The sequence below is a fragment of the Gekko japonicus genome, unplaced genomic scaffold (genome assembly GCF_001447785.1).
Source record: "Gekko japonicus isolate JY-2015 unplaced genomic scaffold, Gekko_japonicus_V1.1 scaffold64, whole genome shotgun sequence".
In the NCBI taxonomy this organism is placed as follows: Eukaryota; Metazoa; Chordata; class Lepidosauria; order Squamata; family Gekkonidae; genus Gekko; species Gekko japonicus.
The window spans coordinates 381,024-405,772 of NW_015170277.1; the positions used below are offsets into that span (position 1 = coordinate 381,024).

At 49.2% G+C, this 24,749-nt stretch overlaps 1 protein-coding gene across 1 annotated transcript; it reads left to right on the forward strand.

Annotated features, from left to right (window-relative positions):
• Positions 1–9,083: 9,083 nt before the first annotated feature.
• Positions 9,084–20,611, forward strand: DIABLO (diablo, IAP-binding mitochondrial protein). Its single transcript, XM_015417682.1, has 6 exons — positions 9,084–9,151; positions 14,057–14,177; positions 17,543–17,674; positions 17,771–17,881; positions 19,146–19,242; positions 19,846–20,611. The coding sequence occupies exons 1-6, from the start codon at positions 9,090–9,092 to the stop codon at positions 20,058–20,060; spliced, it is 738 nt and encodes a 245-aa protein (XP_015273168.1). The 5' UTR covers positions 9,084–9,089; the 3' UTR covers positions 20,061–20,611.
• The last annotated feature ends 4,138 nt before the right edge of the window (positions 20,612–24,749 follow it).

Sequence of the window (24,749 nt, forward strand, 5' to 3'; positions counted from 1 at the left end):
GCGGCTTACAAACTCCTTTCCCTTCCCCTCCCCACAACAGACACCCTGTGAGGCAGGTGGGGCTGAGAGAGCTCTGACAGGAACTGCTCTTTTTCAAGGACAGCTCTTATCAGAACTACGGCTTGCCCAAGGTCATCCAGCAGGTGCAAATGGAGGAGGAGTGGGGAATCAAACCCGGTTCTCCCAGATTAGAGTCCGCGCACTTAACCAGTGCACCAAACTGGAAACCAGCATTTCCCTGGGTGTGTAAGAAAGGGCCACGAGAACTAAGCACTGAGGCAACCCTCCCTGCCCTCCCTCTCATGATCTGCCCAAGTTCACAGGATCAGCATTGCTGTCAGTTGGTCATCGAGCCTCTGCTTGAAAACCTCCCAAGAAGGAGAGCCCACCACCTCCCGAGGAAGCCTGTTCCACTGAGGAACCGCTTTTTCAGGAAGTTCTTCCCAATGTTTAGCCGAAAACTCTTCTGATTTAATTTCAACCCGTTGGTTCTGGTCTGACCTCCTGGGGCAACAGAAAACAACTCCCCACCATCCTCTCTATGACAGCCCTTCAAGTCCTTGAAGATGGTGATCATCTCACCTCTCTGTCGTCTCATCTCCAGGCTCAACATACCCAGTTCCTTCGACCTTTCACTTTGGATAATGCAGTCATCTTTTCCAGCTTGCTACTATGCTTATTTTAAGCATCTGCTGTACCCAAAAAAAGATACAAACAGTGGCGTTTTTGAACAGGGGAGATCACAAATATCATTTGGTTATGCTTATTGGGGAGTGGAATGACAAGTAACTGGAGTAACCACAGAAAAGAGCCAGAGTCCAGTTAGCACCTTAGAGACTAACACAATTTGTGGCAGGATCGGAGCTTTCCTGGGACACTGCTCAACTTCTTCAGATACCAAGAAGTGAGCGGTGACTCACGAAAGCTCCTCCCCTGCCACAAATTTTGTCAGTCTCTAAGGTGCTAACTGGACTCTGGCTCTTTTCTTTTCTGCTACAGACAAACTAACAAAGCGACCCATCTTGATCTATCTCCTCGGAGTAGCCAGTAATCTGGAAACACTGATTTTGACTGCAAGGTATTCGGTTCCACTTTTTAAAAGAACTATGACTATTTGTGGGCACCGTGAAGGATGAGTGAAGGATCTACATACGTCCTCTCCACAAACAGATCCCTGACCACACCTAGTCCATTAGGAGAAGCAGCCTTTGCAAACAGAGGCTCATTACGGCTGCCTCTTCACATCTAACAAGGAGAAGGAGATCCAGCCACATCTCCAGGCTGTCTACAAGCTAGACATTCAAGAGAGAGAGTCCAGAAACAAAGGCAAAGAACAACTTCAAGCAAATGCCATCATTTGTCCAGGGTAAGCGATTTCTTCCCACCAAATGCAATATTTTCCCCCTATCGAATGTGAAAGAATTGTCTGATAAATCTGCTTTCTTATCGGATGACAACAGCGTGTATATATTTGGTCCGGGAGAATATCGATAAAACATATGCTGATATTGTAAATAATTAACAGATGAATGTAATAAATAACTAGGTTTAAAGATGTCTCTTGTAGCTTTTAAAATGATGCTGCTTGTGACTGAATTGGTTTCCAACAGCATTCATGATTTTAAAAACAGAAATAATGTTAATAACCTGATCCAGGGCTTAGTTTCTCTTGTTAAAACTGAAGGTTATTATCTTTCTGATTTTTAAAATTATTATTATTATTATTATAGTTTTGATACATTTCCTACACTTAGAAAAGGGTAGCCGTTTGTACCCTTACAGTGTTATAACTCATCAAAGCGTAGTAATGGTAAAATTTTGCACAATTGAAGAGGGCATCTACCTCCAAAGTCTGTGGGCTGAACACCTCCCTCCCTCTGACTTTTCTGAAGTTTAGAAGAAGAAGGATTGGATTTATACCCTGCCCTTCACTACCCAAAGGTGTCTCAGAGCGGCTTACAAACTCCTTTCCCTTCCCCTCCCCACAACAGACACCCTGTGAGGGAGGTGGGCCTGAGAGAGCTCTGACACAAACTGCTCTTTCAGGAACAGCTGTGCCAGAGCTTGTGACTGACCCAAGGGCTGCACCTTGGCTGTACCTTCCTGCGTAACACAAGTATGCGTATTGATTTGAGTGGGAATGGATTTAAAGCACGCAGGCTGTTTTGGGCAGAGGCAAAGACGCAAGCCAAACAATTTGTACTTCACCCAGCCCCAAATCATAAACAGGGGCCTTTATTTCTGCCAGTCTGTCCATTAGAGGCAATTATGACATTAAATATTAAAGGGGGCTCCTTTGGAAAGACGGGCCACTTTGATTAGTGCCTTTGATCGTTGTTAATGCACCGCATCTGGAGATGTTCCACAGGGAAAAGTACTTCGGTGTTCTCATTTCCTGACATTAGGCCTCCCCCTTGCATCGATTGGTAGTGGTTATCATCGGTATCTCTTAACGTATGTCTATAAGTGCCTTCAAGTTACAACTGACCCAAGGCAACGCCCGCAAGGGGCTTTCAAGACAGCTGCCTTCCTCTGCAGAGTCGTTCTTGGTGGTCTCCCGTTCAAGTACCGACCTCACATAGCTTCCCAGATCTGATGAGATTGGTCTGTACCAGGGGTGGCCAAACTTGCTCACTGCAAGAGCCACGTAGAATAAACGTCAGATGTTTGAGAGCCGCAAGACACGAACAAAGATTACACACTTTTATTTTAAAATACGCCCCCAAAAAATGAGACTACCAAAAATAAAAACAAAAGGGGTGAAAGCAGATATTGATCATGATATTTGTTTGCTAATGATATTTATTTGTCTACGAGAGAGAGAGAGAGAGAGAGAGAGAGAGAGAGAGAGAGAGAGAGAGAGAGAGAGAGAGAGAGAGAGAGAGAGAGAGAAAGAGAGGAAAGAGAGAAAGAGAGAGAGAGAGAAACACAGAATGCAAATAGATGGGAGGGAGGGAGAAAAAGCATTCCCCAGCTGCCCTGCCGGGAACCACACGATATGTGTGGAAGAGCCGGATATGGCTCCCGAGCCACAGTTTGGCCACCCCTGGTCTGTACCAGGCCACCTTCTATCCCCCATATCTCTTACCCCATGCCTATTTTTTTTTTAAAAAATTACATTTTGCAAACTATTTTTCCAAATCTGCCTAGGCTACAAGTACTACTACCAACATGAACACAAACCGCTAACAGTCAACCAACTTTCAGTGCCCTCCTTCAAGTGTACCAACACGGCGACCCTCTGAAACTACCATTTAAGTGGAGTTACACCCAGCTGCGGTGGCTCAAGTGGTTAAGACGCTGAACTGCAGGCTGTGGATGGTCGGTAGTTCAGCACTTTGAGACCTGGGTGCCGCATGAAGGAGTGAGCTCCCGTCTCTAGTTCCAGCTCCTGCCAACCTAGCAGTTCGAAAGCAAGAAATTGCAAGTAGATAAATAGGTACCACTTCGGTGGGAAGGTAACAGCATTCCGTGCGCCTTGGTATTTAGTCATGCCGGCCACATGACCACGGAAACATCTTTGGACAGCGCTGGCTCTTCGGCTTTGAAACGGAGATGAGCACCGCAACCCTAGAGTCGGACTTGGCTTTCGAGTAAGGGCACCTTTACCTTTACCTTACACCCATCTAAGCCCAAAGTTTGAGCCCAGGGGCACCTTTAAGACCAGCAAAGTTAATTGTAGGTATAAGCTTTCGTGTGCAGATATCTGAAGAAGTGTGCATGCACATGAAAGCCGATACCCCGAATTAAACTTTGTTGGTCTTAAAGGTGGCCCTGGACTCAGACTTCATTATATTCTGCTTCAGACCAACATGGCTACCCCCCTGAATCTATCTAAGCCCACTTTCTTCAACTCTGCTCAGGACGGCACTGTTAGGAAACCACTTTGCCCTTGGCACAGATAAAGAGAGAGAGAGAGAGACAGAGACACACTGGATTTATACCCTGCCTTTCACAACTCAGTTTGGTGTTGTGATTAAGTGCACAGACTCTAATCTGGGAGAACCGTGTTTGATTCCCCACTCCTCTTCCATAGTTCTGTCAGAGCTGTTCTCTCATGGACGGTTCTCTCGGAGCTCTCTCAGCCCCACCTACCTCACAGGGTGTCTGTTGTGGGGAGGGGAAGGGGAAGGAGTTTGAAAGCTGCTCTGAGACTCCGAGTGAAGGGCGGGGTGTAAATCCAATCTCTTCTTCTTCTACCAGAAGGAGTCTCAGAGCGGCTTACAATCCTCTTCCCCTCCCAACTCTTTCGAGAACGGCTCCTGAGAGAACAGCTCTGAGAGAACTTGCAACTGACCCAAGGTGACCCAGCGACTGCATGTGGAGAGGTGGGGAATCAAAGCCAGTTCTCAAGATCAGAGTCCCCGGCTCTTAGCCAAGAAGAGGAGGAGGAGGAGGTTGGATTTATGCCCCGCCCTTCACTCGGAGTCTCAGATTGGCTCTTGGATGCAAAAGTTCCATTTCCATTTCTCAGTGCCGCTTTCTGTCTCTCTTACAGGTCGGGCTTTTCCGGCGCATTCCTCTCCACCTTCTTGCAGAGGCCGAACCATGCAGGACTCCTTCGCTGTCCATTGCCTGAAGGTGCTGAAGGAGCTCCTGGCCTTCGTGCTGTTCAGTTACACGGTGCTGTTTGGGGCCCTGCTGCTGGCTGGCTGGACCACTTACTTCCTGGTGCTCAAGTGACCGATCCTCCCGCCCCCCACCTGCGGCTGCTGAGGCACAGGCTCCGTCCAACGCCCAATCAAGAAACACGACAATCCCCCTCTTTAGTCCACAGACTTTGCAAGCTCTTTATTTTCTTACTTGATTCATTACGTACATAGAGCCAGTTTGGTGCTGTGGTTAAGTGTGTGGACTCTAATCTGGGAGAACTGGGTTTGATTCCCCACTCCTCCACTTGCAGCTGCTGGATTACCCTGGGCCAGCCACAGTTCTGACAGAGCTGTTCTCTCAAGGGCAGTTCTCTCTCAGAGCTCTCTCAGCCCCACCTACCTCACAGGCACTGTTCCCTCTAAGCTGAGTTAGTGTGAGCTAGCGCACAGTTTTTTAGCCTCCAGCTCATACATTTTTGTCTTAGCTCAGGAAGGACAGCTCCAGAGCAAACTGATTTATGCAGTAACCAAATCACTTGCTCACAACTTTAATGCCTGTAGCTCACAAAGTAGAATTTTTGCTCATAGGACTCCACAGCTTAGAGGGAACATTGCTCACAGGGTGTCTGTTGTGGGGAGGGGAAGGGAAAGGGGTTTGTAAGCCACTCTGAGACTCCGAGTGAAGGGCGGGGCATAAATCCTATCTCCTCCTCCTCCTCTTCTTCTACAAACCAAATGTTTTGTTCATATATTTTACTCATTTTTCTCAGGAGTCAGCATCTCACAGGGGAAGAACAGCAAGGTTACCTCCTCCCATCTTTCTTTTAATCTCTCTATGAGAGTGACAAGATAAATGCAGGAGCAATATGGTCAAGCTGTAACTTGCCCTCCTGTTATCACCCTTATAAGCTCCGACGTTGAATACAATTTCCCCCTGGCGTAGGGTATTCTCTACCACCCAATCTAGATTTCAGCTTTTAGTTCCTCTTTCATCTGAGGACGTTAATGAAGCGGCTGAACCCCAGGCTGCCTGGAGAAGGCACGAAGAACGGTCTGTCCATTCTCTGTTTCGAAAGGAAAATCAATAAAGTAAACAACCTACTGGTCTTGCATAATCTCTTGTATCTGATTCAGACGAGAATGTTTTGGGTTAATTTTAAATTTAATTGTTTAATTTACTATTCAAAAAGCAGGGCATAAGAACGGATATTCCCACATGTTGTGGAGTGAATTCCATCACTGAATTTCCAAAAGTGAAATATAAAATTTCAGAGATTTGACCGTAGAACTTGTAAAAAAGGAAAGAAATCTATGCTACCCCAGAAAGTGATTGTATCTATTCCTTACAATCGTTATGTTCTAGGGGGAAAGGTATGGCATTGTATTCTCTAGTACACTGTTTCACAACCTCCAGACTTTGATGAAGGTATCAGATTTTGCTAGGATCTTTTCGCCAGACCCTAAGAAAGGATGGAACTCGACACTTATGTAGGTAAGAGTGTTAAAGAGAGCCAGTTTGGTGTAGTGGTTAAGAGCACGGACTCTAATCTGGGAGAACTGGGTTTGATTCCCCACTCCACTTGCACCTGCTGGATGATCTTGGGCAAGCCATAGTTCTGGCACAGCTGTTCTTGAAAAAAGGCAGTTTCTGTCAGAGCTCTCTCAGCCCCACCTACCTCACAGGGTGTCTGTTGTCGGGAGGGGAAGGGAAAGGAGTTTGTAAGCCGCTCTGAGACACCTTTGGGTAGTGAAGGCGGGGTATAAATCCAATCTCTTCTCTTCTTCTTTAAGACCAACAAAGTTCAGTTCTGGGTATAAGCTTTCTTGTGCATGCATGCTCACAAAAGCTTATACCCAGCATAAAACTTAGTTGGTCTTAAAGGTGCCCCCCGGTCTCAAACTTTGTTCTGTTGCTGCGGACCAACACAACGGCAACCCACTGGAATCTGCTTTTAATGATGTTTCGCTTTTCCTGTTTGTATTTTTTTCTTCTACTGTTAATGATTCCTGCCAATGTTTCTGCAGCTGTTTTTATTTATTTTTACTACTGTTGCAAGCCACCTCAGAAATCCAGAACAAGAAACCAAACAAAAATCTGAATAACAAGAAACGAAACCTGCAAAACAAGAAACCCCCCCCCCCCAGCATAATACTGTTCATCGGAGCCAACCAAAATGACACAAAACATTTTGCAACCACATCACAACTCCTCCTCATCAGGCCAAATATACCTGCCAGCATTTGTTGTAGTGGTTAACTGTGCGGACTCTAATCTGGGAGTTTGATTCCCCATTCCTCCACTTGCAGCTGCTGGATGACCTTGGGCAAGCCATAGTTCTGTCAAGAGCTGTCCTTGAAAGGGCAGTTCTGGAAAGAGCTCTCTCAGCCCTGCCTACCTCCCAGGGTGTCTGTTGTGGGGAGGGAAGGGAAAGGAGATGGTAAGTCGCTCTGAGACTCCAAGTGAATGGTGGGGTGTAAATCCAATCTCTTTTTCTTCTTCATTCAACACTTGACACCTAACAAGGCAGGGTCAAGATCCTGAACTGGAAAATCTTTTTTCTCTGCCTTCATTTTGTCATTTTTAAGCCATCTAACCCGATGAAGAGTGCTGATGAGCTCCAAAGCTTGGGCAATGTTGTGTTGTTTTGGCTGTCCCTGTTAAAAGGTATTACATGGATTTTGTTTCTGGTTCTGAGACAACGCTTTTAGGCTTCAGTTTAGTTTAAAGTGGGTAGTTGTGTCGGTCTGCATTAGAAGAGCAAGAGTCAAGTCCAGTAGCACCTAGGAGAGCGACCAGATTTTGGGGTGTAAACTTTTGAGAGCATATCTGACCAGGGGAACTTGGTCACTTGCAGGTTTGCCAACCTCCAGGCAGGGCCTGGAGAGCTCCCAGAATTACAACTGATCTTCTGACTACAGAGATCAGTTCCCCTGGAGAAAGTGGCTGCTTTGGAGGGAGGGGTGCCAACTCCAGCTCAGGAAATATCTGGGGACTTTGGGGGTGGAGCCAGGAGCAAGGATGTGTCATCGCTTTTGTGATGTCATATCCTGTGATGTCACTTTCAGGTCAACCCCCCTCCCGGTAACCAGAAGTTTCCTGTGATTCCATGGGAGGAGCTTGTGCTTCTAACACAGTAGTTGTTCTCAACTCATTCTCCACCAAAGCCACACACACTGGTACCATGTAGGGTTGCCAGGTAAGGCTGACAATCTGGCAGGGGACTTTTCAGGAGCCTCTGGGAAAGGGGAGGGAAGAAGCACGATTGAACTCAAAAGGGAATTCTGGCCCTCACATTTAAAGGGACCAGGGTTTTTTTTTTTGTTTTTTTTAAATGCCTTCCCTCCATTGGAAATAATGGTGAATGGGGGCACCGCAGCTTCCCCGGCCCAGGCCGCGCCGTCATGGCCACCTCGGCACCTCTTGCCCACCGTGGCCTCGTCCATCTCTCCACTGCCCACTTGCCATCCGTTCCAGGGCCGCGCGGGCCAAGGCGGCGAGGCTTGTCCTCCCCCCCCAGCCAATGGCACGCCAGTTGCCCCAAGCAGCAGCCGATGGGCCAATGGCTGAGGGAGTGCATTTTTTCTCGCCACCCCATAGGACGGTGGCCACCCTAAAACACAATTATTATAAGGAGAGATGGGGACTGGTCTCCATAGAGAATACTGGAGCACCCAGCAGACATTTCTCCCCCTCCCCCCCTTTCTGATAACCTTGAAGCGGGGGGCCCCCTCCAAACATGGGGATTCCCGCCCCCAATCGGGGATTGGCAACCCTATTGGGAGGGTGGACTCTATGGCACTACACCCCACTGAGGCCCCTCCCCAACCACCCCTCCCTAGCCTCCAGGTTGGGTTGCCAGCCTCCAGGTGGGGCCAGGGGATCTCCTGCTTTTACAACTGATCTCCAGCTGACAGAAATCAGCTCCCCTGGGGGAAATGGCTGCTTCAAAGGGTGGACCCTGTGGCCTTGTGACCATGCCGAGGCCCCTCCCCTCCCCAAACCCCGCCCTCTCCCGGCTCCACCCCCCAGAGTCTCCAGGTCTTTTCCATCCCAGATCTGGCAACCCTGCCTCCAGGAATTTCCCAAGCCTGAGTTGGCATCCCTAGGGTGCCACTGGATCAAATCCAGCTAGCCTTTAATGCGAACTGAGAGACGGGGACGGAAGAGGAAGGCCGGGTTGCCAGGTCTGGGATGGAAAAGACCTGAAGACTTTGGGGGGCGGAGCCGGGAGAGGGCGGGGTTTGGGGAGGGGGCCTCAGCATGGTGCAACGCCCTAGAGTCCACCCTCCAAAGCAGCTACTTTCTCCAGGGGAGCCAATCTCTGCCAGCTGGGGGATCCGTTGTGAAAGCGGGAGATCCCCAGGCCCCACCTGGAGGCTGGCAACCTTAGAGGAAGGCCGGTAAAAACCGACCCTCATTTCCGGCCCTCTATGGTGAGCTGTCGGCTCCGGAAACGCGTCATTTCCGTCGCTCCCAAGATTCCCCACGGAGCCAAGATGGCGGCGGCGGCGGCGGGCTGGAGCGCTCGCTGGGTGCGGGGCTGGAGCGCGCTCCTCAGGTAGAGCCCGGGGCTGGGGGGCTTTGCCCTGAGTGGTCCACCCGGCGGATCGCTGCCCTCCTCCGTCCCCCGGAGAGCCGCCTCCCCCCTTCCGCGCGGGGCGTCTGCTCGAGGATCCGGGTCCCCTGGCGGGGGGGGGGGAGGGGCCCCCGCCCGCCAGAGAGCACTGCGGGGCCTGGGAAGCCGCCCTTGTCGAGGCCGCCCCTCCGACCCGTTTCTGCTGGAAGGGGTGGGGGGCTTGAAGGAACCCCTTCTCCCCAGGAGGCGAGGCCGGCAGGCGGCGGGCTGGCTTTTGGGCCTTGGGAAGAGGCCGGGCGGAGGGGTTCGGGCTGCCCCTGCGCCGGTTCGGCGGCTGTGCAGACCCGGGGAGGTTGAGATGCCCGTTTTAGATACCGTCTCCGTGTGGTTTCTGAAATGAATTGTGGCGGTCTCGAGCCGTGCTCCCTCTAAGCTGCGGGGTCTCGTGAGCCAAACTTCTACTTTGTGAGCTGCTGGCGTTAAAGTGGTGAGGGAGGGATTTGGCGGCTGCGTCAGTTACTCTGCCCTGGAGCCAGCCTTCGGGGAGCGGAGACAAAATGTGTGAGCTGGAGGCTAAAAAAACTGGGAGCTAGCTCACACGAACTCAGCTTAGAGGGAACACTGATGCAGCACCCTCAGCCAAGGGAGTTCTGCCAGCCGCACATATATCCACAGTAGCTCTCTGAGGAGAGGCACCCATGTGGCAACCAATGCTCCCTCTAAGCTGTGGAGTCTTGTGAGCCAAAATTCTATTTTGTGAACTACTGGCGTTAAAGTTGTGAGTGAGCGATTTGGCTACCGCGTAAGTTAGTTTGGTCTGGAGCCGTCCTTCTTGAGCAGAGACAAAAATGTGTGAGCTGGAGGCCAAACAACCTGTGAGCTAGCTCACACTAACTCAGTTTAGATAAACTTTAGAGGGAACACTGGTCTTGAGGCTCTTGGCAGCATGCGGGTGTGTTATGAAGTGCTGCCAAGTGGCGTATGACTCATGGTGACCCTGCGAATGAAAAGCGGTTTAAATTACTAGAATATGTATTCGTAATTTGAAAGATACATATACTTTGTAACAAATTGTATGTATGTTGAAAGGTTTTTTAAAAAAACACTCAGAAGGGAATTCTGGTTGTCACATTCAAAGGGAGCGGGTTTTCTTTTTAAATGCCTTCCCTTCATTGGAAATAATGGAGGATGACAGCACCTTCTTTTGGGGCTCTTTTGAGCCCCCCCCAAAAAAGTTTTTCCCAATCTTCGTGTGTGTGTGTAAATAAAAGTTCTGGGTTTAGTTGTGTGAATGATGTGTTTCTTGTTGGTTTTATTATGTATGTCATTTAAGATTTGGTTTTATTATGTATGTAATTTGTTAGCTGCCTCTTTGGCAGAAAAGTGGTTATAAATTTTGAAAAAATTGGATATTATCTATTGAGGAACAGAATCTAGCGAGTATCAAAGGGGAACCACGACTTTCGTTTCCAGTTGCCCAACTTCCCTATGAGGTTAGCGGTTGTTCTTTCTTAGTAACTGAGCCAAACATGTGGGTTGACACAGAGTTACAATTCCCCCAGATCAGAAGACACTGATCTACAGAAGACACTGATCTAGCCAAAAACTGTATAAATGAACAGATGCAAAATTATTTGAGCTTTGTATGTGATCAAAATTGAGCTTTGTATGTGATGCAACCAGCAAGCAGATTATAACTTGGGGTAGCTTCATAACATGAATCTGGTGCCTTTTCTTGTGGATCTTCTGTAGCCACATAAGTGAGAGAACCTACCTAAAACCTCAGTAGAAGGTGCAGCATGGAATTGAGCAAGCCAGATTTCTTTGAAATCAAGACTTAAAAATCTTAAAAGAAAAGACCAGTTCTGTGAAAGTGTCAGGAGGGGGGGGGGGGGCATTACCTGATTTACAGCGCAATACTTCAGTCTGAGCCCACTGATTTAAATGGAGGTCGGCTGAAGTAACTCTCCGCAGGACAGCGCTGTTAGCTATGGTTTCTTATATAGGACTTTCAACAGGGCATCCCTGGACTCATGCTGAAAAGGGGCGCTGGGACTTGTCCTAGCAATATGCACTTTCCGGGTATGAATCCAGCCCGGCTTCTCAGAAATTGAGGCAGATCACTTAGAGAGAATCTAGATGGATAGCCATGTTAGCAGCGGAAACAAGGAGTCCAGTGGCATTTTAAAGACTTCATACCGGCATAAGCTTTATGTGAGAAACCTCACGTTGTCAGCTGCACTGGAGTTGATGCTTTTACATGTACAACAGAAGGGGGAGGCAGAGAACGTTACCAAGAGAAGCCAGTCTGAAACAAGATCTGAGTCTATTCCGACTATTCTTTTTATTTGGTCTTCTTTCACACCGGCATTTCTTTAACATTGCTTCCCACCCTCCTGTTGAGAACGAAAAAGCATTGCCCTAGTGGATATACACTCCAGTGCATCTGACGAAGCCAGCTCTGGCTCACAGAAGTGTAAATTGGAATAAATGTTTTATTTTACTTAAACAGAGTTGTATGTAACGTGTATAACGTAGCATGGTATGTTAGGTTCTAAGTTGTGGATAGGTAGCAGGTGGAATGCTTAAGATTAGTTCACTTTGCATATCTGAAGTTTGATATGACTTCTGCATGCTTTTCTTAGTAGTTTTGTACTGTTTGTTTTGCTAGCTGCTTGGTTGGGGTTTGCGTGCTTGTCTTTATATATTTTATAAGATGTAGATTTTTTTAATTCAAATTTTATGGGTATAAGACACCTCAAGCCTGAGAATACAATTTCATTACCAACCATTTAACTATTAACATCTTCCTAATAGAGCTGCGGTGGTTCAGTGGTTAAGACGCCGAACTGCAGGCTGAAAGGTCGGTAGTTCAGCAGTTCGAGACCCGAGTGCCACTCCCGTCTCTGGTTCCAGCTCCTGCTAACCTAGCAGTTCGAAACCAAGAAATTGCAAGTAGATAAATAGGTACTGCTTCAGGGGGAAGGTAACAGCGTTCCGTGTGCCTCAGCGTTTAGTCATGCGACCACATGACCACGGAAACGTCTTCGGATAGCGCTGGCTCTTCGGCTTTGAAACAGAGATGAGCACCGCAACCCTAGAGTCGGATTCGACTGGCTTTCAAGCAAGGGAAACCTTTACCTTTAATAGAAATGAAAGTGTAACGAGTTTAAATTCAGGGATATACACCCCCCCATAGATACCCCCTATACCCCTGGTATAAATACAAAATTAAAACTTGTGCAAACAATCCGAAGGAAGATGTGGTGCAGTGTCTAAGAAAATGGGCTACAAACCAGGATGTCCCCAGTTCAAATCTTACTTTGACCCTTTGCGACCTCAGGCAGGCAACTCTAAGATGCAGTGCCAGAGATAGTGCAGAGCAACCAGCCATGCCCTACTGACCAACTACCGGGCATTTAGGTAATCCAACTAATGAAAATTAGGATAATTAAATTGAAATAGATATAAGTAATTATAGATGATTGTTAACAGAAAATAAGCACAATTCAAATAAGTTAAAAAAACCCCTCAGATAAACAGAAAACAAAATAACAAATAGAAATAAACTAAACCTATCCTCATAGGAATTTAACACAACCTTATAAGCCCTCTAAAGAGATAAACTAAACTAACATAAGATAAAATAAACAGTTGGTTAAATCTTTATGTCTCACCATGCATAATTAAGTGGGGGGGGAGCTAACGGTGCCCCTAAAACTAGAGAACGAAGATAAGAAGTTGAGTGAACATAGAAGAGAAGAGATTGGATTTATACCCCACCCTTCACTGCCCAAAGGTGTCTCGGAGTGGCTTACAAACTCCTTTCCCTTTCCGTCCCCACCACAGAAACCCTTGGGAGGTAGGTGGGGCTGAGAGAGCTCTGACAGAAACTGCTGTTTTTCAAGAACAGCTCTTGTCAGAACTACGGCTTGCCCAAGGTCATCCAGCCAGGTACAAGTGGAGGAGTGGGGAATCAAACCCGGTTCTCCCAGATTAGAGTCCACGCACTTAACCACTACACCAAACATAAATAAGACAATTAGGATTTTTTTAAAAATGAACTCTTTAATTAAACCTTTTTTCAAAAAAAAAAAATTATAATGAGCCCTAAATAAGAAATAGACGGAAAAAAGCTCCAATAGGGAGCACATATTTGAGTGTCCTCTGACCCACGGCTCTTTAAACCTCCTCCCTTTCCTCCCATTGAGAATATGGCGGTGATGCTAACATACCATACAGTTTTTGTTGGGGGTGCAAGAAGAGAATGGATGTAAAGTGGTTTGAAAGGATACTCAGAAGTACAATACCAATGCCAAACAGTGGCATTGTATCTAGAAAAGTCCTCTCCATCTTTAATGGTGCCAGGCAAAATTCCCTGGGCAGCTAACCCGTGTCCTCTCTTTGAAAGGCATTGCCCAGCCTAAAGGTGCCTTGCTTCTTGAAGGGGAGAGGAGTGAAACTGAGATTTCCTGGCAGATGCTGTGGAGTCGAGATGTGCTAGATTAGGGGCGGCCAAACTTGCTGAACATAAGAGCCACATACCTAGAATAAACATCAGATGTTTGGGAGCCGCAAGACAGGAACAGATACTACGTGTTTTTATTGGGAAATATGAAAATCTGCTTTTTAGTAACATGAAATGAGACTGTCAAAAATAATAACAAAAGAGGTAAAAGCAGATATTGGTAATGATATTTATTTGTCCAATGATATTTGTTTGCTAGTGATATTTAGCTTCCCCAGCCACCGTGCCGGGAGCCGCACAATATGTGAGTAAGAGCCGCATGCAGCTCCCGGGCCACAGTTTGGCCACCCCTATGCTGGAAGAGGATTGGTTACCTGGCAGCAGGGTGCCCCTGTACTTAAAATGTATGTCTCTTGTAGGCGGAGTTTTCCAATCCTGGCTGGCGCGAGGAGTCGCTGTGTGTCGGGACTGAGGGGACCATGGAGGAAAGTGGCAGCGTTGGGGCTTGGAGTCACTCTCTCTGCCATTCCTGTTGCCCAGGTAACCCTAGGAAAATACAGGTCGGTTTCAGTTCTGGGAGGCGCATATTCTGACATTTAGTAAGAGCGGTACAAGGGGCACAGATTGGTGTCAGGCAAAGAGAAGCAGCTGCACCGAGGAGACTGATTTATATTCTGCTCGTATAATATAGGCAGTGGTGGCTAAGTGGTAGCCGTGATGGCCAGGCTAAATGTTCACTCACGGAACAGCCGTTTTGCCCTTGCCGGCATCCCTTTCAGTTGGCTTCAGGCCTTACACGCCCTGAGAAACTTTAATAGTTCTGAGGATCCCTCGGGGATATGATAAACGAGTCCCTCTCTGAGGGGCTGTTCCTGGGGGCTCTCAAGGAAGCGATGGTCCGCCCTCTCCTTAAAAAAAAATAAAAAAATCTCTGGATCCGGCCAGATTGGCAAACTATCAGCCGGTTTCCAATTTGACCTGTTTGGGCAAATTAATTGAGAGGGCCGTGGCGCTACAGTTGCAGGGCTTTATGGATGACACTTCCATGCTCGATCCCTTGCAGTCCGGCTTCCGCCCAGGCCATGGGACAGAGACAGCATTGGTCACCCTCACAGATGACCTCCGGAGGCATCTGGATCGGGGCGGGACGGCGGTGCTGCTGTTGTTGGACCTGTCGGCAGCATTCGACATGGTCGACCATCAGCTGCTGGCCCACCGCTTTGCCGACACGGGGATTCAGGGGCTTGCCTTGCAATGGCTCGTCTCCTTTCTCCAAGGTTGGGGACAAAGGGTGGCTCTCAGGGAGCAGTTGTCCGGAAGGCACCCGCTGATCTGCAGAGTTCCTCAAGGGGTGGTGCTGTCTCCGATGCTAATCAACATCTACATGTGCCCCCTTGAACAGATTGCCTGGAGGCATGGGCTTGGGTGTCACCAATATGCAGATGACACCCAGCTGTATCTGTTGTTGGGCAATCAGTCTGACTCTACCCCAGAAGACCTGGACTGGGCGTTACAGGATGTGGCTGGATGGCTTAGACTGAGCCGATTGAAATTGAATCCAACGAAGACGGAGGTCCTGTGCCTGAGTCGGAGCGGATCGGGTCGGGGGTAGGGATCCCACTACCGACCTTCGGTGGGGCGCCATTGGTGCCAGCGCCAAGGGTCAGGAGTTTGGGAGTGCTCCTGGATGCCTCCTTAACAGTGGAGGCCCAGGTAGCAGCCACTGCCAAGGCAGCCTTTTACCATCTTCGGCTGATTAGGCAGTTGGTCCCCTTCCTCAAATGCAGTGATCTGGCAACAGTGATCCATGCTATGGTCACCTCGAGGTTAGACTACTGCAATGCTCTCTACATGAGGCTGCCCTTGGCGCAACTCTGGAAGCTGCAGCTGGTGCAAAATGCAGCGGCCGGACTGTTGATGGGTCTCCCTATGCGAGAGCCAGGGAGCCTGTGCTGAAGGCACTGCACTGGCTGCCAATAGCATACCGAATTCGCTTCAAGGTGCTGTTTTGACCTTCCCGCCCCCCCGTCCCGGTCCCAAGGACACCAGGCTGGTATTGACCAGGGCTTTTTCCGTGGCTGCTCCTGCTTACTGGAATGAGCTTCCGGGTGAGATCAGGACCCTGCGGGACCTTTCGCAGTTCCACAGGGCCACAAAAACAGCCCTCTTCCATCAGGCATGTGGGTAACTAGCCGCCACGTCTTACCATCTATGTCCTGTCCAAGTCTTATTCCCAGCCTGAGCCCGCCGGTAGTGGAGGTACTGCTTATCCCATTATAGTCACGTCGCCATCGCATAAGATAGCAAACAGTGGGTGAGCCAGGGAGAGCAGGCACCCCTCCACATACCATACTTATGACAGGGCTTCCTGACATCAGGTCAGACAAGGCATGGATGTCACTCAGCAGAGAACTCTACTAGGTTGGGGCCAGGCCGGAGAAGGCCCTGGCCCTGGTCGAGGCCAACCAGATAACTTTGGGGCTTGGGACCACCAGAAGATTCTTTTCTGGTGATCTTAGTCCCCCTTGGGGGACATATCTGGAGAAGCGGTCTCAAAGGAATGTAGTTTTCCTGTCCAAGTACTAACCAGGGTCAACCCAGCTTTGCTTCTGAGAAGATCGGGTTGGCTGGGCTATCCAGGTCAGGGCAAGGTAAAACTAAAGACAAATGAAACTGAAGTAGAGCACATTGCTTGGTGTTGCGGGAGCTCAGACTACATACAGTCCCCATTTGTAGAACGTTCTGATTTTCAGCCGCCAGAAACCATAAAGCCAGGAACAGTTGGGTATTGCGGATCTGCCAGCTAACTGTGGCGATTGCATCTGTGTGAGGGGGTCCTTGCATCGGAGGAAATGACAGCACGGTTAGTGGGGCAGAGCCACGGGCTCAAATAGCCAGCTGTTAAAACCTTTGACTGTGCTGATGCAGTTTTTCTTACTGCAAGACTCAAATTCTTAGGGGAAGTATAAAGCATTCAGATTCGCCTCGGGTGAGCTGGTGACGAATCCCACCATTTATTTATTTTTTGCTGACGGAAGAGATTTCTTTGGTGAAGCCGTACTTCCTTGCTTGACCCCTGAAATACTGGGACAAGTGCCCCTCCCCAGGAACAGCGTAAGCAGGGGTCATTTCCTGCGGTAGTGCACAGGAGCAGAGCTCCGGCAGTAAAGAGCTCAGGGGGCGGGCACATGCAACAAGCCCCACCCCCTGCTCCCAGCAGCCCTCAGTCAGAGCAAGAAGCAGCCAGGTAAGCTGCAGAGCCCCCCCCCCGCCCAAAACAGTCCAGTGGCACCTTTAAGACCAAGCTTTATTCAGGTACAAGCTCTCCCTCCTCTGTGAGGGCAGATCTGCATTCCCCCCCCAATAGCTAGCAATCCAAAACAGTCCAGTGGAGCCTGAGTGGTGGGTGTTGCCTTCTGACACACTTCCTGCGATGTCAGGGAGTGTGGCATATGCAAATAAGTTATGCTAATGAGTTATGCTAATGAGCTCCTGCACCTCTTTTTCTACGAAATGACCCCTGAGCGTGAGAGGGGAGTCAAAGTCTATAGCAGAAGCAGGGAATCCGCAAAAATGCCCCTTCCTTTTGGCTAATGGAAATCTCTGCTGGGTTCAACCCATCTCTGAGCGTAATCTGTCCCACGAGGCTGTTGAAGGCATCAACTCTGAAAAGTGCCAATAGGAAGTTTTGACTTTGTTTCCTCAGCGTGCAGATTAGCCTTCCAGCCAGCCTCCCTCGCTGCTGGATAAGTTGTCCAGTGCTGCCGCAAACCCTTTACTGGCCTTATCACCTAGGATTTTTCTTTCTCTTGCTGCCAACTGGGTAGCAAGCTTTTATCACGCGCTTCCAAAGAGGCAGTGCCTTTGGAGAGCGACCTGACTGGTGCCTAATATTTGCCTTTCAGAAACACGACCCGACCTTGCTTAGCAACGAAGCCTTGATCCGGCGAGCTGTCTCTCTCGTAACTGACAGCACCGGCACCCTGCTGTCTCAGACGACATACGCACTAATTGATGCTCTCACGGAGTACACAACGGTAAGAGGCGCTCTGCCTGGTGGCTCCAGCGGAAATGCTGCCGTACACATTTAGCCTGCCGGCCGGCCTCTAACATAATCTCTGTCCCCCTTCCAGTCAGTTTATACGCTGGTGTCGCTGTACCAGAAATACACGCAGCTCCTTGGGAAGATGAACTCCAAAGAGGAGGATGCCATCTGGCAGGTGATCATTGGCGCTAGAGTTGAGGTAAGCCACCAGCCAGCAAAATGATCTTGGGAGGAAGTGGAATACCAAACACAACATCCGTGACAAAAATAACGAAGAGTCAATAAAGATAAGTTGAAAACGTTCACTGTAGTAATTCTGTAGAAAATTTTCTTCTATAATCACGTGTAAGAGCCAGAGTGCCCCAGCTTGCAGTCATTCTGAAGTTGAACTGGAGAGTCTTGGGTTCAGATCCCTGCTCTATTCAGGCTCACAAGACTCCCTTTTCTGCTGGTGCCAGCCCTCGGGTCTGTAGAAAGGTGGAAACCAAGCAGTGACCTGTGGTCATGAGGGCAAATGAGAACCTGCTGGTGTTCGTTAGCTGGTGTAGATTTTCCGGGCTGTACGGCTGTGGTCTTGGCATTGTAGGACCTGACGTTTCACCAGTAGCTGTGACTGGCATCCTCAGAGGTGTAACGCAGAAAGATGGAGGACTCTCTGTGTCAAGGTCAGAAGAAAAATGGTAGGCAATAGCACTACAGATAAGATTAGAATTTCGACAGCCAATCCACGTGCAAAAGAACCTCCTCAGGGAACAGGAAACCTCCTTAGGAAACAATCCATATACAAAAGAACCTCCTCTGGAAAGCTCCTCCATTAGCATGTTCAAAGCCCGGGGAACTCCTGCAAGATAATGACTCAGCCCTACCCCACCTTCCTGAGTAGATATAAATTGCCCGCCTACCATTTTCTTCTCACCTTGACACAGAGAGTACTCTGTCTTTCTGTGCTACAACTCTGAGGATGCCAGCCACAGCTGCTGACGAAACGTCAGGTCCAACAATGCCAAGACCATGGCCACACAGCCCGGGAAATCTACAACAACTCATGAACTCTGGCCGTGAAAGCCTTCGGCAACATACTGCCGATGTTTGCTTGTTTGAACCTGATGTCACTTACAGACGGGCCCAGGGGGCAATGCTCCCTCTAAGTTGTGGAGTCTTGTGAGCAAAAATTCTACTTTGTGAGCAACTGGCATTAAAGTTGTGAGCGAGCTGCATAAATTAGTTTGCTCTGGAGCCATCCCTTCCTGAGCTAAGACAAAAATGCGTGAGCCAAAGGCTAAAAACTGTGAGCTAGCTCATACTAAACTCAACTTAGAGGGAACACTGCTCTGGAGTCCTCCTTCCTGAGCTAAGGCAGAAATGTGAGCTGGAAGCTAAAAAAATGAGAGCTAGCTCACACTAAACTCAGCTTGAACACTGCCAGGGGGGTGTTTCTAACATGGTGTTTGGCTCTAATTTAGGTGACTACAAAGCAGCAAGAGTACCTGAAGCTCGAGTCCAGGTGGAGAGCGGCCTTGCGCCTTTCTGAGATGGCGGCAGAAGCAGCGTACCAGTCAGGTATTGTCGACTGCCGCATATCCTTGCGGTCAGAAGCCGATGGAAGGCCAGTAGGACCCAGCTTTTCTCTCTTTCCATAGAGACTGCGCTTGGCAAACAGTCGTGTTTCTTTGAATTGTGCCCCAGAGATTAAGGCATTGACCCACAGTAGTGTGCCCATTCATGCATGCATTTAAGTCTTCCTCCCAAAGGTTCCCCTATGCGACCTCCAAGGCAGTTTGGCAAAGGAGTTTTTAAAAAGGAAGAAGTAGCATTTCCAGCCAGGGCTCACTCCTGCCACACAAAAATAACTTCCCCTCACCCTGGGACAACCCAGGGTTGTCACTGCATAGGAGCTGAGATAGTGAATATGGGTGTATTTTTGTATCTAGAAAGGAACGATGGCACACAGAACTGCAGGCAGGCTTTGCCTGCCACGTGCGTGACCGAGTTGTGTAACTCATCATTATGCAGCACTGCTTGTTTTCTGCGAGAGAGACACTCGCAAGCAAAGCCGTGAAGCGTCCAGTTCAGACCAGAACCCTGCTTCACGCTGCTGGGCACTCTGTTCTAGATACAGCAGGGACACACAAAGGCAACCTGACCGTCCCTTCCCTGTTGCAGGAGCCAACCAAGCCTCTGTGTCAGCCCATAACCATATCCAGCTGGTGAAGAGCCAGGTGCAAGAGATCCGGCAGCTGTCGCAGAAGGCGGAGACCAAACTGGCCGAAGCGCAGACCGAAGAGCTCCTGAAACTGAAGGAAGAGGAACCCTGGCAGCCGGCCAGCCGACAGAATAGTAACGAGGCGGCTGAGGAAGCTTACCTTCGCGAAGACTGAAGCCTGCGGACGGCCCGCCTGGAGGATTTCAGCACTAGTTCAGTTGCTGGGTGGGGGAAATTGACATGATAAAAGTTGAAATGCTGGTATCCTAAGGTTACTGGCAACTTTTCCTTTGTCTTTCCAGACTAGCTAGCTGCAGGCCCCAAACGTTGGGAGCTGGGCCTCTGATCTGGTGGGAAGTTGTTTATTTGAACGCACAAATGTGAAAAGGGGCCGGTCGCCACACGGCATTGCCGGCGGTGGAGAACGTGTCCCTGGAACTGCTAATAGAAACGACTCAATAACATCCGTCGAACTCCCAAACGCCTGGAGATAATTGTAGGTTTCAGGAAATCCAAGAGGACAGGATCTTTTTATATCGGAAAACACTGAGTTGTTTTGTGAAGGGAATGAGGTCGTGACGAGGGTGCACCTGAAAGTCAAGACCTGAGTTGCATTTCCTGGCCAGAAAGTCAGTCTGGAAGACTGATTTCTCTTTTGTGTGTGTGTTTTTTTTCTAATTATGTGGACACAGACGATTTGCACCAAAACCTGTTTTTAAATAAAGGGCTACAAAAATTGATCTTAATTGTAACTAAGAGGCTTTGTCTACCTTGTACAGCAGCGCCGATAACCAGCTGCATGCCAAAATGTGTGTCCGGGTACAGAGTGGCTTAGAGTTATGACACGGCCTCTTCAGAGAAACTGCAGAGAAACCACAGCAGTTGTTGGTCTGCTCTCTTTGCCAGGAACAGGGCGCCTCTGTCTTGCTATACAAACAGAATCCCAATCAAAAAAACGATGTCAAAATGAGGAGGCAGGTAGTGTTTTAATTGCAATCAAGACACCTGAAAACAGGCCAAACAGCCCATCAAAAAATGACTGCCGTCTGACAGACATCCCCACATCCAAATATATAATAAAAGTTTCATTTTTACTGAACTAGCAACAGGGAGGAAATTGAGCTGAACCTCTGGGTTTCTTTCAGCACTGGTCAGCTAAAAAAAGAGCAAAGACAGGTGTGATATGTTTAAAGAGCTGTGAAGGGGTGATAAGGGAGGCAGAACAGAAATCACACGCTCAGCTCTTATGAGACATTCCCCATGGCTCCGTCGTTGTGCTTTTAACCGCTGTGATGCACGTGTCAGATCTGACCTCTGCAGAATTGTTGGGGTTTTTTAAAAAAAAAAAAAAAAGCTGTCAGACTGTAGCTTTAGAAATGTTGATATGTGGCTGTGTAAAATGGATAAGAAGGAAAGGCTCTTATACTCCACTTTTCTCTACCCGAAGGAGTCTCACTCATAGAATGTTAGAGTTGGAGGGGACCTTGCAGGTCATCTAGCACAACCCCCTGCACTCTGCAGGAACATAGCCGAAAGATAGCCCTACATACCTACAACAGACCCGGAAGATGGTCGTCCAGCCTCCGCTTGAAAATGTCCAGCGAAGGAGCATCCACCCCCTCCCAAGGCAGTCTGCTCCACTGCTCAACCACTCTTACAGTTAGGAGGTTTCTCCTGACATTTAGCCGGTATCGACTCCCTTGAAATTTCCACCCATTAGATCTAGTCTTGCAATCCAGAGCAAGAGAGAATAGATCTGTTCCATCTTCTACATGACAGTCCTTCAGATACTTGAAGACTGAAATCCTGTCCCCTCTAAGCCTTCTCTTTCCCAGGCTAAACAGACCCAACTCTTTCAGCCTTTCCTCATAAGACTTGGATTCCAACCCTCTCACCATCCTGGTTGCCCTCTTCTGGACGTGGCTTACAATCCCTTTCCCTTCCTCTCCCAACAGCAGGCACCTTGTGAGGTAGGTGGGCCTGAAAGAGTTCGGAGAGAACTGTGACTGGCCCAAGGCCACCCAGCAGGCTTCATATGGAGGAGGGGTGGGGAGTCAAACCCGGTTCTCCAGATTAGAGGCTGTGGCTGCTAGCCATTATACCACGCTGGCTGGCTCTTATTGCTTAAATGATGGTGGTTTGTACAGGGCAGTGCTTGGATTTCAAGCCCTGTGAGCAACGTTCCCTCTAAGCTGTGGAGTCTTGTGAGCAAAAATTCTACTTTGTGAGCAACTAGCATTAAAGTTGTGCGCGAGCGATTTGGCTACTGCATAAATTAGTTTGCTCTGGAGCCCTCCTTCATGAGCTAAGACAAAAATGTGTGAGCCGGAGGCTAAAAAACTGTGAGCTAGCTCACACTGACTCTGCTTAGAGGGAACACTGCCTGTGAGGGCCTTAGGCAAATATTGAATTCCAGAAGCTCAGCACCTTCCTGTGCTTGAAAGAAAGCAGGGGGCAAAGACTGCAAGTGAGCCCGACTCCTGTGAGAGAGCCAGTTTAGTGTTGTGGTTAAGTGTCCGGACTCTAATCTGGGAGAACCGGGTTTGATTCCCCACTCCTCCACTTGCACCTTCTGGATGACCTTGGGCAAGCCGTAGTTCTGATAAGAGCTGTCCTTGAAAAAGAGTTTCTCTCAAGAGATCTCTCTCAGCCCCACCCACCTCACAGGGTGTCTGTTGTGGGGAGGGGAAGGGAAAAGGAGACTGTAAGCCACTCTGAGACTCCTTTGGGTAGTGAAGGGTGGGGCATAAATCCAATCTCCTCGTCTTCTGTGTAGGGGTCCCAGAGCATTCAGTCCTAGTCCGTATGTGCTTCGGAACGGATCAGTGCGGCACTCCTCACACTTGAGAAACACAGCGGCAGATGCTGCTGTATTTCTCGGAAGGGAGTAGCGCCACGCTGATCCCGCTGAGCCGACTTCCCCGTTCCTTTTGGAGCTTTTGCCCTACCCACGTGCCCCCTCACCACTGCTGCTGCGAAGACACGCTCTTGAACAGTGGAGAGAAGCGCAGTCGCTCCGTTCCTGTTCCAGCCGTCCCTTCTCCTCTCCAGAATCCTTCGCCGTGTGAGCTCTGTGTGCTTGCTGAGATCGCGTGCTTGGGTTTCCTGCTGTACAGGAGGCCGTCTGCTTCCTCTGTGGCCAAGGGGATGCAGACAGCAGGTGCTCCCCCAGACCACAAAAACTGAAGGCAGCAGGAGACACAGATGGACTTGCGTCTCTTCCAGATCCTTGAGGCAACTTCAGCCTCAGTCTCCCCGATTGCTGAGTTTGTTCTTTTTTAAGTCTCACAAGAGCCAGTTTGGTGTAGTGGTTTTAAGTCTTGAGAGCCAGTTCGGCGTAATGGTTAAGTGCACGGACTCTAATCTGGGAGAACTGGGTTTGACTTCCCACGCCTCCACTCGCAGCTGCTGGGTGACCTTGGGCAAGCCAGAGTTCTGTCAGAGCTGTTCTCTCAAGGACAGCTCTGAAAAGAGCTCTCTCAGCCCCGCCTACCTCACAGGGTGTCTGTTGTGGGGAGGGGAAGGGAAAGGAGTTTGTAAGCCGCTCTGAGACTCTCAGTGAAGGGCGGGGAATAAATCCAATCTCTTCTTACGCAAACACACATTGGAGATAAGTTCTTTGAGACTACAGCTCAGACCCTACAGGGCCTAGAGGTAACTCCTGCTCAGATATGAGAGATGCATGCAACAGATCAAACAGCCGACAGTCTCTTTCCCAACCCCGCCCCTGGATTTGTGGACAGACAGGGGTCTGATCCTTCAGCCCCTGCTGCTTCCTCCTCGGCAGGGGTAATTTTATAGAAAAAGAGGTGCAGGAGCTCATTAGCATAACTCATTTGCATATGCCACACCCGCTGACATCACCAGAAGTGTGTCAGAAGGCAACACCCACCGCTCAGGCTCCACTGGAATGTTTTGGATTGCTGGCTATTGGGGAGGGGGGGGGGACGCGCAGATCTGCCCTCACAGAGGAGGGAGAGCTTGTACCTGAAGGCGGGCTGGGGGGGCCTCTACAACTTACTTGGTTGCTTCTTGCTCCTCGTGGCCCGACTGAGGGCTGCTGGGAGCAGGCCGCGGGGCTTGCTGCATGTGCCCACCCCCCGGGCTCCTTACTGCCAGAGATCCGCTCCTGTGCGCTCTCACAGGAAATGACCCCTGCTCCTCGGTATCTGTTCCTTGCTCCGGTCGCTCACTCTTAGCACCGATGGCTGCCACAAACTTTACAGAGAACACCACCAGAACAGCATTTGCTTTTTGTACATTATTTGCAATGGAAATTATGTTCAACCCTGGATTTCCTGGTGCTGCCACCGTGCTAACGCCAGCTCTACTAACCATCCCTGGGGAGACCTGATTTCTGTAAAGAGTCAGACTGCAAGTAAATTTTAATGTCACGTTTCCCTCCTTTCTGTGAAGCAGCCGGGTGATGAATGTTGCGTCAAATAACCAATGCAAATTGCTCTGCTTTCAGGAACAGGGAAAAATCAAGGCTGTAGGATCCCCCCCCCCCCCCCAAACACACAAATCCACGTGGATTTCTGTTCCGAGGCAACATATAATCTTTGAGGGGGAACCATCTTGTCAGAATCAGTGCTCTAAAAGGATACTTCTGGAGAGCTGGTGGTGGTGGTGGGAGCAGGTTGTGAACCTCTTGGAATGACAGCGGGTGAGGCAGCTTGCCTGCCGTGCCACCGGCCACGCACCTCTCGCATCCTCGCCCACCCCCCAAAATAAATTTCAGCAAGAGAAGGTCTAAGCAGAAAGGCTTTCCATTACTCTTCTGTAACACACTGCAGAAGCCTTGCCTTGTGGAATGCTAATAGTTTTGTACAGTATCCTAACATCCTGGAAGAACCAGCGGCTT

Coding starts and splice junctions, on each gene's coding strand:
- DIABLO (XM_015417682.1), top strand. CDS start 9,090: ATGGCGGCGGCGGCGGCGGGCTGGAGCGCTCGCTGGGTGCGGGGCTGG. Junction 17,675..17,770: donor CTCTCACGGAGTACACAACG/GTAAGAGGCGCT, acceptor TCCCCCTTCCAG/TCAGTTTATACGCTGGTGTC. Junction 17,882..19,145: donor TCATTGGCGCTAGAGTTGAG/GTAAGCCACCAG, acceptor GCTCTAATTTAG/GTGACTACAAAGCAGCAAGA.